Genomic DNA, 16,114 nt, shown 5'->3' with positions numbered 1-16,114 from the left:
GTCGATAAGCCCACGTGTCTGTTAAGTTGTGTACAACACATTTGCTTGTTTTTTCTGTAGTTATACAATATATTTCCCCACTGGGGATCAATAAAGGTGTATCTTTTTTGCATCATGTTTTTTTGTCACATATGTTTGGTCAAATTGGTGTATGTTTCCTAATGAGCGTTTTATAAATGTATTTGCGGTGTGTCAGAGTATTCTTTCTTCAATTGCTTATGCTCTTAACCTGCAATAAATGTTTTGGCCACTTGGTGGCAGCAGAAACCGGTTGGGAACACAACATTGACATATTCATTTTTTTTTTTTTTTTTTTTTTTTTTTATTCTTTCAGTTGATATGGCCACTACGCAATCCTGTTTATCTGGTCCAGCTAATTTAGTTCTTTGAAAGTTAGGTTTGTTAGTTCCTAACCCTTTAGGAACACCAAAGTCACACAATAACACTAACTAACTAACTGATGGAGGCAGTGGTAGGAGCAGCAACTCTTTTGTTCTGTAAGGTAAAATTACAGTTTTTGTGGGGGTTTGATATATCGAACTATCTAGGGAGGTCCCGGGACATGTCTACATCAAAGAAATTGTCCAAAAAAAACTTTGAAAAACGTCAAAAACTGCGAAAAAAAGTGACGTAAATAGCAACAAAAACATTGACTGTACACAAACTATACATTTACAACCCAATGCTGAGCATACAAATATTTAAGATCGTGCATAATTCCACTAAAAAACATCCCGAAACAGGTGTAGTGTTTTGGATCTGCAGAAAGTTATGAACAATAAAGCCGATTAATTAATATTATAATAATAATGATGTTAATATTTACATGAAGACCTTTGCATGCAGAAAAGACACAAAATGTTGCAGAAAAATTCACCAGAATGCAGGAAATGAAGCGTTTGATGCTCAAAATGTTTTGGGGGACGACCCAGACACCCTGGTATCCACGAACCCAAAGTTACGCCCTTGGCTAATACACTGACTATGGATGAGTAGCTCATATAACCCCACTTAAAAAAAATCCCAAACTATCCCTTTAAGGACTTGTTGCTCTGACAACAGTTCCAGATATAAATTAAGAATTAAGCTTTGAAGAACCAAAAAAATCCAGACTCATGTCAACATTCTTATCTGGATACCTTGGTTATCCACATAGGAAGAACTGGTCTGTATAATTCACAAGAGTTTTTAACTGATCTCTTCCTTTGTTTTTTTTGTTTTTTTTTAAAGATTATTTTTAGGCCTTTTTTTGATAGGACAGCTTAGACATGAAAGGGGAGAGAGAAGGAGGAATGACAATTCTTCAGAAATTGCATTCTCTGTGTATGGGCGCACGGCACGCTCTACCAGGTGAGCTAACCAGGCGCCCGATCTCCCTCTTTGTTTGGGCCTGTGTCTGTGCCTTGCTCTACCTTTCTAAATATTTAAAGCCTAACTAAAGTTCAGTGTCTGGTTGCAGTCCGTAAGAAACAGCAGTCAGGAGCAACAATGGCCCAGCTTGTGTCTTCCCTGGGTCTGTTCTGCCAGGTCAATGCGTTCGCCTGCCTGCTTCTCTGCTACCTGCTCTTCATCCTGCTGGGTGCCGGGGTGTTCACGGCGGTGGAGAGGCCGCTGGAGAAGCAGCTGCGAGCCGAGATGGAGGACGTGCGTGACTCCTTCCTGCGGGAGAACCCGTGCGTGCAGCCGGGCAGGCTGAGCCAGCTGCTGGAGAAAGCTCTCGCCGCTCACCAGAACGACGTAGCCGTTCTAAAGGCCGAGGCTGAGGAGGACCCACGCTACGACTTCACATCATCACTCTACTTCGTCATCGTTACTCTGACCACCATGGGTAAGATGCAGTGGTGGAAGAAGTATTCAGATCCTTAAGTACTAATACTGTAGAAATACTCTGTTACAAGTAAAAGTCCTCCATTGAAATTGCTACTTCAGTAAAAGTTTGTGAGTATCATTAGAAAATGCACTCAAAGGGGTAAAAATACTCAATGCAGTTAAATCCTCCCATTATAGAAACAGTTCTGTGTTTATTTGTCTAATCTTTTCAGCTGGACTTAGGGTAGGCCGCTGTAGACTTGTGGGTATGCACTGATCCAATACCACTTAATTTAGCCCCGAAGAAAATCTACTTTAAAGTAGTTAATGTATATTCTTTTTCTATTATGACCGACTGTCAAACTGGATAATAAAAGAAAATTCTGTGGCGTTCGTGTTTCACAAAACGTTTAACCTGAGCCAGACCGACAACAACGATAGAAATCATCACATCCATACAGGGAGAGTAGTCTTCAGCCATAATAAAATATATGACACACTGGTATCGGACCAGTACTCGGTATCAGCCGATACGCAAGTTCAGGAATCGGAATCACGGGAAGCAAAAAACAAATGGTATCAGACCGTCTTTAGTTGCCACACAAAATTAATAATTAAAATTAATGTAGTTCGTTTTTAGCTTTGTCTACTGTCTTCTCTCTATTTTAGTTTGTTTTGTAATGGCGTACTGTAAAGCACTTTGAGCTGCGTTTAATGTATGAAAGAAATACAAGTTATTACAAATTATAAATATTAAAATTTTTTAGCTAACTAGCTTGTAAAATACAAATACATTGAGAGTTTGAAAAAACTGGACAGCTTCAGAGGAGATAATAGGCCGAATGTGGGTGTGATTCGCCACTGTCGCACTAAATGCTTGCTCTTGTGGGAATTACTGGAATCGTCTTTGTAAATTATAGAGCGTGGTCTAGACCTACTCTATCTGTAAAGTGTCCCGACATTCTTGTTATGATTTGATACTATAAATAAAATGGAATTGAATTGAATTATATCCAAATATGTGACCTACTTGGAGTCTGACTTTGTTTTTATTGCTGTCCCAGCTTCTCTAATGTGAGTATCTGCTGCTGTTCTCAGTCCCCTCTGATAGTGAATTGGATATCTTTTTTGTAATTAACAATTTTATTTTTAATTTTGAACAATATACAAAACATATAACTTGCAACATGAACCCCCCCCCCCTTCCTTTGTCATCACCACCCGCCCAGAATAAAATCAAGAAAAGATGACTGATATCTGCAAATTCCACACCATTTTCACAAAACCATAAGCCCATCATGTCTCTCCCAGCACAAAGCTTCTTAGGAGCCCTCCAGAAAGTTCAGTTACTTTCCCCATTTTCTAGTATAGACATCTCACAAGACCACTCCTGGATTGACGGCACTCCTTCATTCTTCCATCCATTAAAATAATCTGTCTGAGTAAACTGCACATCTTTAGATTATAGACTGTTGGTTGCTTGTTTCTTTGGGCTATGGGGAATTGTGACGGACATTTCTTCACATTTTATAGATGAATTGATCAATTGAGAAAGTTGAGGTTTCATCTTTAATTGCCAACATGTTTCATGTATTTGCTATAAACTCCTCCCCTGTAGACCTCTTCCCTTTCTTCATCCTCCTCAGGTTCTGACTCTTACACCCCCAAATCAGACGAAGCCAAGCTCTTCTGCATCTTCTACTGCGCCCTGGGGATCCCCCTCACCCTGTTCCTCCTCACCCTCCTGTCCGACCTCCTCCTCCCTGTGGTCACCCACGCTCCCGTCCATCACCTGCACACCTACTGGGGTTGGTCCTATAGCCGGGCCGCCATGCTCAATGCCGCTCTCCTCTCTGTGCTTGTCCTGTCCCTCCTCTTCCTCCTCCCCGCCCTGCTGGTCTGTCTGCTGGAGCCAGACTGGAGCTTCCTGGATGCTCTTTTCTTCTGCTTCGTCATCCTGAGCACCGTTGGCCAGGGAGGAAACGCTCTGGGGAGAACCTGGGGCCCAGCAGCCAAGGAGACGCTCCAACTCCTCACCACCTGTATGTTCTTTACCAGTGGTGGAAGAAGTATTCACATCCTTTACTTGAGTAAAAGTGCTATTACCACACTGTAAAAATACTCTGTTACAAGTAAAAGCCCGGCATTGAAAATGTTATTTTAAGTAAAAGTATGTGAGTATCATCAGGAAAATTACAGTACAAAAGTAAAAGTACTCAATGCAGAAGAATCCTCCCATTTTAGAAACTGGAAACAAACAGTTGTGTGTTTAATGGTCTAATCATTTTAGCTGGAGTTGTAGGCTGTTAAATTTAGTTTAATTTATAATAAATAAGATTTTATAAACTGCATGTGTTTTGTGTGCAGAAATCTTAATTTGTAAAGTAACTAGTGACTAAAGCTGTCAGATGAATGTAGTGGAGTAAAAAGTACAATATTTCTCTCTGAAATGTAGCGGAGTAGAAGAAGTAGAAAGTGACATGAAAAACTTATTTGTAATTAGTCACATTCCACTGCTGTCCTTTATATATTAATCACATTATATTATTTAGTAATGATAGTATCATTATAATGAAAGTAATGTGTTAAACTGTGATATACTGTATCAATTCAAGACTTCATTGAGAATTGTGGCCAACTCTACAGATCCCCTCGGCTCTACAGAGCGTTTTAGTCTCTTTTAGCTTGTTTTGGTTTTCTGGCCTGTAAACTCTTATCAACGTAGTTTCCAGCAGCAGGCAGCTTTTTTCAGAGAAAACGCTCAGATTGTACAATTACAGTTAGAGACTAGCTGGTGAACATAGTGGAAAATTTTACAGCTAAAGACATAAGTAATATTTCCATGTCTTTTTTTATTATAAAGCTGTATTATAAAGCAGTACAAATCCACAGAAAAATGCACACAGTCTGTATTCAGAAACCGTGCCTTTAAAAGAACCGTTAGGACTTCTGTACGGTTGTGATATCACATCTATACTATATATAGGTAGAAAGTACCGTTACATTCATTCCCCAGCTGCAATGACTCTGAATGTGCAGAGGCAGAAGACCCGGAAACGCTAACCAATCAGAGCTTTTTCTAGAGGGTGGCTGAAAGAGACAGGCGCTAAAATGGAGCATTTCAGACAGAGGGGGGATACAGGTACATTCAGACAGACTGTATGAGTTTGTTTGTTTTTTGGACATTAAAACATGTAAATGTGTTCTAGTAGAAACCCAAAATACAAGTATGAACCTGTAAATGAGCATGATATGGGACCTTTAATGAGGCCGTTATCAAATGTGTGTGATTGTCAGCTTGTTGTGGAAAATGAAAAAAGATTTATGTTGCTTTAAAGCTAACAAAAGATCAGCCCTTAAACTTTAAATGACAGTTAGCTGTCATTTTAGCATATTTAGGTATGACAGCCTAGTAAGAAAAACTGGAATACACAACAAATGAAATTATGTCACATGGCCGGGATTTAGTCCAAATTCCCCCAAGACCTTTTGACAAGCAACCAATAAAGTAAATAAGCAAATAATTGTTATTTTCCCCCACATTTTATTCATTAATTTAAGTGTTCACTCACTTTATTCTGTTATTGTTCTTGAACCACATGATTATGTAAATGCTGTTTCTGCACATTCCACACTGCAAAAGGATTTTGCAAATTGTCAAAATATACCAAGAATTAACCTTAAAAACACTGTGTGTAATTTGGTGTGGTTGTGAAACATACCTTCCCCAACTGTAATAATGAAATATTTTTAAAAAGCACATTTAAATATCTTGACAGACTTTGTAATATAAAACTAGATGTGCATTTCGACAGGCTGGACATTGATTCTAAAATAAAAATGAAATAAAATGAATCCTCTTCTCTCTACAGGTTACCTGCTGGTGGGCCTGGTGGTGATCATTACCCTTAGGGATACTGTCTTGCAGGTTCCCCGGGTCTGTGCGGTGATGAGGCTCTTCTCCGGTCCGCAGTATGCAGAGCTGGAATGTGATCTCAGTGAACTGACGCTGAGTGAAGAAAACTGTGAGGATGAGCCTGAGTACTCTCAGTCTGTCTGTACCATTTCCTCCACTCCATTAGAGCTGATGTCAGACCGGCCCGCTGTCGCACACACAGGCACAAGCACCTGACAATCACACAGGACACCAAACAGTCCAAGCCATCAGCTACTAACTTAAAACTCTTGTTTGAGTCAGAAGTGTTTTTGTTTTTATTAGTATGGTAAAAATGTTATATGCAAATCCTTCGGCAATGGTCAACACTGGCAATTTTTGCTCTTCCCAGTATCTAGGGGTCAGGGCTGCCCTCTTTTGCCGCTATTTGCCCTCTCCCTCGAACCACTGGCTCAGAAAATCCGACATCTGTCAGTGCATCCCATCCCATTTTGTAATACAAATCATTGGATATCATTGTATGCTGATGATATCCTTCTCTACGTGGGCAACACAGGTTTCTCAGTTCCACATTTGCTTTCCAAGTTTGATTCATTTAGCTTGTTTTCTGGTTACAAAATTAACTGGACAAAGTCAGCACTGATGCATTTAAATTCTGTTACATCTCAAACTTCCCTGCCCTCCCACATACCAATAGTCAAGAGTTTCAGGTATCTCGCCGTTGATATCTTCCCTTCTTTGCCTTCTTTTGCAGCAAAAAACTTTCAAGGTATATACATGCGTATAGAGGACTTTGACACTGGTCAAATCTCCCAAATTCACTTCAAGCCAAGCAAGTATATCAATGGTTAAAATGGATGTACTGTACTACCTCGTGTTAACTTTTACACTTCTATGATTCCTCTTACTCCTCCTATTGGCTATTGGAAAAACTTAATTCATTAATATCTAAATACATATGGAAAGGAAAGAGGCCTGTTTAGAACTCCCAACTCTTCAATGAGGCATTGTTAGTGCCAACAATAACACTGATATTCTTCATCACTTTAGTATGCTTTCCTGTATGTTTAGTAAGTAAATGTTATACCTTTTAGTTGAAAACTGCATATCGTGACAAAGTAGGGGCTCGTCCGGGATCAAACGTTACACATTAACATTCAATTATTCAATAATTCAATAATTTATTTGGCATTGTGTTTGTGTCCATTTGATGAATATAAGTCTAATAAGTCTAAACAAATGTCAGTGTCAAATCTAAAATAGACCCTCTAAATAATAGATAAATAACCTAAAACCTATAATAAATAGAACAAATAGTTAAAGGTTCTAGGTAACTAGGACTACAGTTGAAAATTAGCCAACTGGCTATCACTGGCGCATTTACAGAAATGTTGATTAATGTGCATTGTCCTAAAAAATAAATCTTAAAAAAACGTCAATTTTAAAAACAGAGCAGCATGTTAAAAGAAAAGTGCATCAATAGCTGCATGCAGTTGCTGCAGTACAAAGTGCAGAGGACAGATTTAAGTCAGGGAGTTCATAAGCCTCATAGCCTCTGGGTCTGGGAAGAAGCAACACTTTAGCCTTGTCGTTCTGGCTTTGAGGCTTTACAGCCTTCTGCCTGGGGGGAGGGGGTGAACAGTTTGTGTGCAGGATGGGTGGGATCCTTCATGATACATGCCGCTTTGCTTCTGCACATGCTGACATAAATGTCCTCCAAGGAAGGAAGGCTGCTGTTGGTTATTTTTTGAGAAATTTTAACCATACATGGCAGCGCCTTCCTGTCAGCCCCAGGTCACCCCACAGTCCTGTCAGATGAACTCAGCGTACCCTTTCATTGATTCCCAATTTATGTTAAAAATGTATTAGGAAAAAATTAAAGGTCCCATGGCATGAAAATGTCACTTTATGAGGTTTTTTAACATTAATATGGGTTCCCCCAGCCTGTCTATGGTCCCCCAGTGGCTAGAAATGGTGATAGGTGTAAACCGAGTCCTGGGTATCCTGCCCTGCCTTTGAGAAAAGGAAAGCTCAGATGGGCCGATCTGGAATCTGCTTGTTATGAGGTCATAACAAGCAAGGTTACCTCCCCTTTCTCTGCTTTGCCCGCCCAGAGAATTTGGCCCACCCATGAGAGAGAGAGAGACATCATGGCTTTCAAACGAGAAAAGTGGCAGTTGGTCAAGGCCACACCCCCACTCTCCACCTTGCCCCCCCCTCCTCTCTCTTCCTCAATAGCTTCAGACACAGAAATGGCACATCCTAAGGAAAGCTCATTGTGGGACTGGCTCTAGTGGCTGGAATTCTGCACCAAAGCTGAATTTCGGGAAAGAGACTTCAGATACAGTATTAGGGGACCACTAAGGTCTATATAAAAGCATCCAAAGAGCACCATGTCATGGGACCTTTAAAGCTTTAGTGTGTAACTATTTGATATAAATGAATGTCCGTTACATTCAAGCCATTGCCAAATGAGTTGCTACAACGCTAATTAAGACTATCAGCTCCACACAACTCTCTCTGTGTGTCTCAGTATGGCTATGTTCAGAAGATTGTGGCGTCCGGCGACTTTCCCAGGTAGAAACTCAAGTGAAGATAATGACCTCTTCTAAAGAGTCTATTGTGTTTTTTTAATCCTCCGTGTCCTTTGTGGCTACTAGCAACTGTGTGGGGGAGGGGTGGGGGCACGTGTGCGATCATGGAGGACTTGTATCATGTGGATGTGCCGACAGTGTTGTTGTCATTACTTAGAATTCCTCATGGGGGAGACAGAAACTATGCACTATAGCTTTAACTGTGTTCCAGACCTGTTTCTGTCTCAGTCTCTCTCGCCAGATCTTAAGCTAACTAACGTTCGTAAACACCCTAACAAAACTAATCTCCTTGATGCTAAATATGTCTTTTAGCTGTGTAAATATCTAACGTTAGCTAGATAAATGAATAATAAATTATACAAATATAACTTTTCATCCATCCACACACCTTTTTAGGGGACAGGAAGTGTGTACCGTTTCATACCGTTGGCGCTGCTTGAAATGCTTATAGTTTTAGTATAGGATCTTTGACTGTGTCACCCGTTAGCTAACTATTTCAACTTATAACCACTAACCATTTCTTCATTAGCCTACTTTGCTAATCTTTGGAGCTGTTTAGTCATTACTTTTAGCTAGTCGTTTCTACCATTTATTCAATAATCGTAGCTAAACGTCTCTGCTCTCTTGCTAACTAGTTTTCACACACTTGTTGCATAACTGCAACACGTAGTGTTCAGGTGTTACAGCTGACTTCTCCTGGGACCCCTGGATGGAAATCACTGCTGTACAGTACAGTGGATTAATTTGTCGGAGGCAAACATGAGCACACTTTTCAAATCAACCTGTTCCAACCACATTACTAAAACAATAGCATAATTAAACATCATGATATTATGTTTTCTTCTTTTTGTTTGTCTGTGTGTGTTCTGTAAAGCACTTTAGATCAACTTGTGTTGTGTGCAAAGTGCTATAAATATAGTTGATTTGATATGTTGTTTGCTGAATTGCCTCTATTGCTTCATATCATAGTGAAGCTAATTACACCTGACAAAAATGGTAAACGCTGCTGAATGACTCGTAAGCCTAAGTGTGGCTTGTATAGATAAGAAGGGTGTGGAATATCCCAGCCCACACTGTTTCTACAACCTCCTCAAACAACTTTCTAAGCTTTTCATTTTGTTTTGTTTTAGCTCATGTATTGGTACACTCAAATCATATCACTTTTTTGTGTTACACTTCTGTTTTACCTGCAGGAAGACGTGTTTCACTGACCTATTACCAGAGTCTTAAAGGGTTATTCCACCAATTTAGGATTGTACTTACACTATAATGTTAACGGTGACTGGCGAGAAGCTCAGTAAATGCTGGATTCTCTACTTCCCTAGACCAGTGATCCTCAACTGGTAGGGTCACAGTCCCGTTGTGGGTGGGTCGCGGACAGCAGGTCAATAAATAAATAAATGATATTGAATGCGCATCTGATCTTGGACTTGGACTTGTCTTTCATTTAGAAAAAAAAGTGCAGCAGTTAGCGCCATAGCCATGGTAATCATCGTTTGATTAATGCTCTCTTTAAGTTTGTGTTGATCATCGGAGGCAAGATGCCAAATATGACCCGGAGTATTTAAAATGTGTATTTTTTGTACATTGAGGATAAAAAGGGACAGAAACCCCAGTGTGTGATATGTAATGAAGTGGTTGCACATGAGAGCATAAAACCATCCCAAAAAAAATTTAATATTTGTATTTATGTTTAAAAAAAAGATGATGTACATGTGTTTTCGAAAGGTATTTTTGAGGAGAGTAAGAGAGATATCAGAGTGAGAGAGATATCAGACTTCATTGTTTCAATCTGTAGAGATCTCAGCAATAACTTTAGTGAGTACATTATTATAATTGTAATAAATCAGAATTCCTCTTTTAAAAAGTCCTGCAATGATTTATCATTGCACTCACGATAGACAGCTAAAAAAAGATTAAAATCAATGCAGCAGAACCAGAAATATCGTATTTTTTTATTCCACCCATTCTTCTTCCTGGTCAAAACCTGGTGCCTACATTACCCAAAATGCAACTAAACCATCGACAGCCGGCTGGGAGTTTGGGGTGTGTCATGCTAGTAGTGGCTAATGTAGCCTAGAGCCTGCAGCACAGATGAGGAGCTATAGAGCACTGCTAAGATCAGTCCTTTCTAACACCACACCTCAAGATTTGTTTCATTTTCAAATTTGTAGTCGCCAACTTTATCTAGGACATTTATCAGATGCCACAAAGCTGTGTGAAATCTCCCTCTGGAGACACTAAAGGCTTTATACAACTACATATGTAGTACTCTCCAACACCTGGGAATACTTGAAATGATGAAATGAGTTCCCCTTTAAGATCTTAATTGATACATTTAGGTTTGAATATGGACAGAAAATCCCAGAATAATTTCAGCTTTTCAAAAAAATTCTAATGAACTTCAATAATGGCAGAAATTCAACCTAAAATGATTGCGGTTGATTGACCTCCGTCACTCCACAGATCCTGTGCTTTGGAACAGTACGCTTGGAGTGAATGCTCCTTTAATGAACCATCTAACTGAAGGTGCAGACTGCTTTACATGGAGCTGTAACAGAGGCCTGTTGTGTGTTCTCCTACTATGGCTGTGTTTGTGCAAGGCACAGAGGATTGTGGGAGGGAGTCGCCATCAATTTGAGCCTGTGCCAACCACTGTCAGCTTTCGCCCGTCCCTCACACACACATACACACACGCAAGCACACACGCACGCATGCACGCTCACACGCTCACACGCTCACACGCTCACACGCACTCGCTTTTACGCATGTATGAGGTCATCAATGTTGTTCAGTCATGTCTTTGTCATGTCAAGTGTACACATTCAGGTTACAGGGTGGAGATACTTGATATGCATCTTGTGAAAAAACATAGTTATATCAACCTCATTGTTCAGTGAAAGACTAGAAAATCCAATAGATCAACTTTTTAATATTCATTTTGACTATCAATATTGAGCTCTTGGGGGTTTTTACAATCACACTGACATTTAATCAGTCATACAACATCAATATCTACGTCAGCCTAAAAAGGTTAGTTAGTTAAATATTACTTGGACTCATCACAAAGGTCCTATGAAATATAGAGCACACAGCAGACTACGCATGGCAGCTTTATCATATGCCCAGACATCCAAAATCCAACCGATACTCCTATGCTAGTGTAACACTACCTGTTACCAAGGTTTCTGTACGTTAGTTAGTTTGTGGCAATTTCATACACAACTTTATAGGAAAAGTTACAATGTGAGCATGATATAAACCAAAATAATTAAGGTATTAAAACTTGATTTTCACACAGGAAGCTGCTACAAGACAGGGCAACAAGGTTATCTTATAACCGCCTCAGTTTTTATGTATTATAGTAGTACAAATTACCTAACGAATCTGCAGTTAAATTACCAACAACCACATGCAGGTACCCTGGGAATATTGGGGCCCCGCGGTTTGTGGGCCAAGCCCAAATAAAGGCTTGGCCTGGCCTGTAATTGACTATTCGGGTCATCCCAAAAAATGTTGGATGGGGTTGAGGTCAGGGCTCTGTGCAGGCCAGTCACATTGTTCTTTCACACCAAACTGGGAAAACCTTTTCTTTATGGAGCTGAACCAAAGAAACTGTTGAAAAAATGTTGGAAGAACACTATTAAAATAATCTAAAATATCATTGTACCCTGTAGTGGCCCAAACCATGAAGCCCCCCCCACACACACACACACACACACTTTTAATGAGGGTAGGCTAACTGCTTCCCCACTCTCCCAGTCTTTATGCTAAGCTAGACTAAACATGTCCCGCACCACCAATTTGTCAACAAGAGCTCAAATGAAAAATATGGAATATTGGAACTAAAACCAACAAACCAGCTAAGCAGGGGGAAAGTGTTTTGGGACAGCAAATATGCATTTGTATAGTCAGAAAGCAGGAATAGGGGAATATCATATTTTGTTGGTGTTGTGTTTTCAGCTGAGTCACTGTTGAGTGCATTCATTCCTCAAGTCCTCTCCTCCTTGAGACAGCAGTCAGTAGCGCTGCGCTGAGGCTCGGCCCTATGGCAGAGACACAGAGATGACTGATGGTAATGACAGCCTCGTGATGGCTGGTCACCGGACACATGAGCCTCCTCACAGCTGAGTCAAACACTGTGTCAAATACCATGGACAACTGTTGTCACGGGCAACTGTTGTCCCCAGTACTGCCAAAGCTCAAAGCTTACCAGGTGACATTATAAACACCATGTTACCTCAAGCGAAGTGGCTGTTGGCTTAAAGCTGTTGGACTCACTCGCAATGGTATAACTGTTAGCCTCCTTCCTACTGCTGTTACTACCACTGCTGTAAGGCTAACTTTAAAGCTGCACTAAACAATAATTTCATGAGAACATAATGACTATAAGCAATATGAAAAAAAATCACTTGTAGTTTATTGTTAAAAAAACCAATACATGAACGATTAAAACAATATCTGCGTGTGACAACAACGCAAATAAAGGAAACAAAAAATACTTAAAACTGTAAAGCTGATCAATATTGTTTTATTGTAAAACAATTCAAGTACTGCACCATCCACATCATCATAGCTGTTTACACAAGATATTGCTAATATTTGGCTTCCTGGTGTAACATTTAATAATTTAATGTTAGAATTTGCAGCTTAAACAATACACCTGACAATATATATATATATACTGACAATGACTAACTCCACTATCTCAACACAAGCTTGGCTTGGTCCTGATTGGGTCCTTTTATTAAAACCATTTCTGAAATCTTTCAAATCGGACTAATTTGAAATCTGTGAGCTGCCTTCAACCATTGTCCTAAAGCCAACTAGCAACACCCCACCAACCACCATTGCAAACATCTAGCAACCATCTGGTACATATATAACATTAAATCCTTTAACACCATATGATGCCATAGTATGTCACGGTGTGTAGTCAAAGACCATACATGTGACTCTACCATAGACTGTTGCATCGTGGCTGCCTGCAGGGACAGCACAATGTTCTGTGACCTTATAAATATATTGTGGCGCATGTTCTTGCTGCTTGTTGCCCTCTCTTTACTTCTGACAGACAGCTCACAGGTGTTTGGCTTAGCCAGGCTATATTTACAAAGGTCATAGATGGAACTGTGAGGCATGATACTGACAGGGATATGATTACTCCACCATTGGTAGATCTCAAGTACATGTTCATCAAAACCTAGAAAGGAAGATTTTTAACTTTAATATCTTATTCTCTCATGTGTTTTAGTGAGCTCATGTAAAAAGAAAACCAAAAAATAGAGAAGGGAAATCATAAAGAGGTAATAAAACATAAATAAATATCTCATTCAAGTTTTCAGGCGGAAACTAGCAATTTGCTACAACCTGGCACAAGACATCTATTAATGTTTTGTTTTTAGATTATTTTTGGGGCATTTTAAGCCTTTATTTGTATAGGACAGTTTAGACTTGAAAGGGGAGGGAGAAGGGAATGACATGCAGCAAATACAGTCGAACCCGCGGCCGCTGCGTCGAGGAGTAAACCTCTATATATGGGCGCCTGCTCTACCTGTTGAGCTAACCAGGCGCCCCTATTAATGTTTTTTTGTGCACTGTCCCTGTTCAAATAAATAAATTACAATTACAATTAAATTTAAGAGTCTCATAGGCAACCACTATTGTATTAGGTAGTTATGTAATGGATTATAATTTGTGGATAACCCTGATAACAGTCAACATTTGCTGTATAATGGTCAAAATGTACACTTAATTACATTGTGATGCCTTGGACTCCAAAACAGGATGCACACCAACTGGTGGCTGGCCTGCAGACAGGAAGTGGATTGTTTAGGAATGACTTCACCTCATAGTTGCCACCATGGCCCCCTCCCCATCCCCATAAACCATGAACTTGAATTTAAGCTTTAAACAAACATGCTTTGTAGTCTATGAAAAGTCGAAATTCCGGAAGCACTTTGTCTGTTATGTCTTTTAACCACCATTCCTATATGCAGGGACAACCCCTGTTTAATGTGACACAATCCATTCATTTCCTAGTTAAGAGCTGTCACTGAACTACAGGAACCAGGAAATGCAATTCCCAGAATAGTTTTTCAGATAAACATAACCTCACCATGAGGCAAAACACCAACTTTAAAAAACTGCTATTCCCACATGTAGAGACTCCCCTCCGCTCTGTCTTCTTTCTTGCTTTATTTTTACCCACCCAAATGCAGCTGTTTCCCAGCGTGCATGCAGAGTGAACTGCTGGAAGACAGTGAGGATGGAAGGCCACTGACAGGGAGGTTCAGTCTCAAAACGGAAACACCATAAACTAGCCTGGGAGCCAGATAAATCACTTAGCAACAGACAGACCATGTAGGACTGCAAATATGTGGAGCTGATGTCCTTTGTTGTCTTGTTGGCCACCTGTGGGATCAATAATATGATACAACTAGTAGTTGTTTGTTGTTTGTTTCTTCCTCTGTTTTTTTGTCATGTGAGGTACCGCAAGGCTCGATACTTGGCCCGATGGTTTTTGGCCTACCTTTTGGCCAAATTAGAAGAAGAAAAAGAAGAAGGCATACTTTGTAAATAACTCAAGGCAGTTCTTTTTTTTACACACATGTACAAACAGGACCTATACACATGCATGAATGTATGTCAGATGTCAGAGCGAGGGGGCTAATAGGATGGCAACCTGAGCTGTGGGGGGTGAACCCTGTTTAAGGGCACCTCAGTAGTGTGGAGGAGGTGAACTGGGCAGGAGGCGAACTGGCACCTCTCCTGCTAACCATGGACTAACAACAGTTACCAACAAAATAAAAGTTATAATCAAACTGTATTCATATTCATATTCATATTCACTATCAAAAAAACTAAATACAACAGAGACGATTTCTAATCCCTCCCTATTTAATCAGCGAGTCAATTAAGCTAATGTTAGCTTTGTAGAGATTGTGGGATTTCCCAAACTGAATAATTACAGCACATATAAACACATGGTGTTGTAAGATATCTGCTGATAAGAATCATTTTTTTATCGACAGATTTATGTGATCCCAACATTTCCCAACAGTCAACGCCAGAGCGTGGTAATATATTTATATATATATACATGTGTGTGTGTGAGTCGTAAAAATAGAGTTTCATCATTTTCCCCATCTTACATTCATCATTCGTCACAGCTGGGGTAGATGGCCAAACTTTAAACGGTGTGTTTACTAACAGTAAAACCATACTTACTAGATATTCTACCTTTAAATGATAAATGGCAACTATGTGTTGTGAATGATGCATGTAAAATGGGGAAAATTATGAAACATGGCTTTGTTTTCATCATATAACCACTGTTTTAATTAAATCAGCCTTAAATTAATCAAATCACTTGATAATTTATCACTCTATTTTTCAATTCTTCACCTTCATTTTTATCAAATCATTTTTGTTACTTCCACCCCTCATAGGCCTCTGACTCTAAATTCAGAGAACATATTTATTCAATCTTTTCCCAAATTTAGTTTCACATTCCTGGGATCATGCTTTTACTGTTTAAGCTTATTAAACAACTTATTACATGACAACGTATTACTCCAAAGGTTTGATTTTGTCCTTATCAGGGTTTGAGTTTTAATCTGAGCTTTGTGGGGGTCTTTAAAATAACTAAACTTAATCTAATTTTATGGCTCGCGCACTCTTATTAACAGGCACAGTTGGTGCAATATTCTACTGCTCACCTGGTGGCTTGGTGGTCAAGTGAAGCCATACTGTCATTCACGAGAAAATATGATGTGCAGTTCCCTTTGAAAACATTTCTTTTTGTCTCCTTAAT

At 39.6% G+C, this 16,114-nt stretch overlaps 2 protein-coding genes across 3 annotated transcripts in view; both read left to right on the top strand.

The window, feature by feature from the left end:
- Positions 1–195, top strand: part of taf6l (TAF6-like RNA polymerase II, p300/CBP-associated factor (PCAF)-associated factor) — a 17,010-nt gene extending 16,815 nt beyond the window's left edge. For both annotated transcript variants that reach the window (XM_028564090.1, XM_028564088.1), the window contains exon 12: positions 1–195. This exon is cut by the window's left edge and continues 1,003 nt beyond it. The gene's annotated coding sequence lies outside the window, so the exon portion shown is untranslated.
- A 1,246-nt stretch (positions 196–1,441) lies between these two features.
- On the top strand, positions 1,442–7,007 carry kcnk7 (potassium channel, subfamily K, member 7). The gene is made up of 3 exons (XM_028564636.1): positions 1,442–1,828; positions 3,456–3,851; positions 5,682–7,007. The coding sequence occupies exons 1-3, from the start codon at positions 1,489–1,491 to the stop codon at positions 5,939–5,941; spliced, it is 996 nt and encodes a 331-aa protein (XP_028420437.1). The 5' UTR covers positions 1,442–1,488; the 3' UTR covers positions 5,942–7,007.
- The last annotated feature ends 9,107 nt before the right edge of the window (positions 7,008–16,114 follow it).

The sequence above is a fragment of the Perca flavescens genome, chromosome 19, assembly GCF_004354835.1.
Source record: "Perca flavescens isolate YP-PL-M2 chromosome 19, PFLA_1.0, whole genome shotgun sequence".
NCBI classification, from domain to species: Eukaryota; Metazoa; Chordata; class Actinopteri; order Perciformes; family Percidae; genus Perca; species Perca flavescens.
The sequence above is the reverse complement of the archived record's forward strand: the minus strand, read 5'-3'. Positions and strand labels throughout refer to the sequence as shown.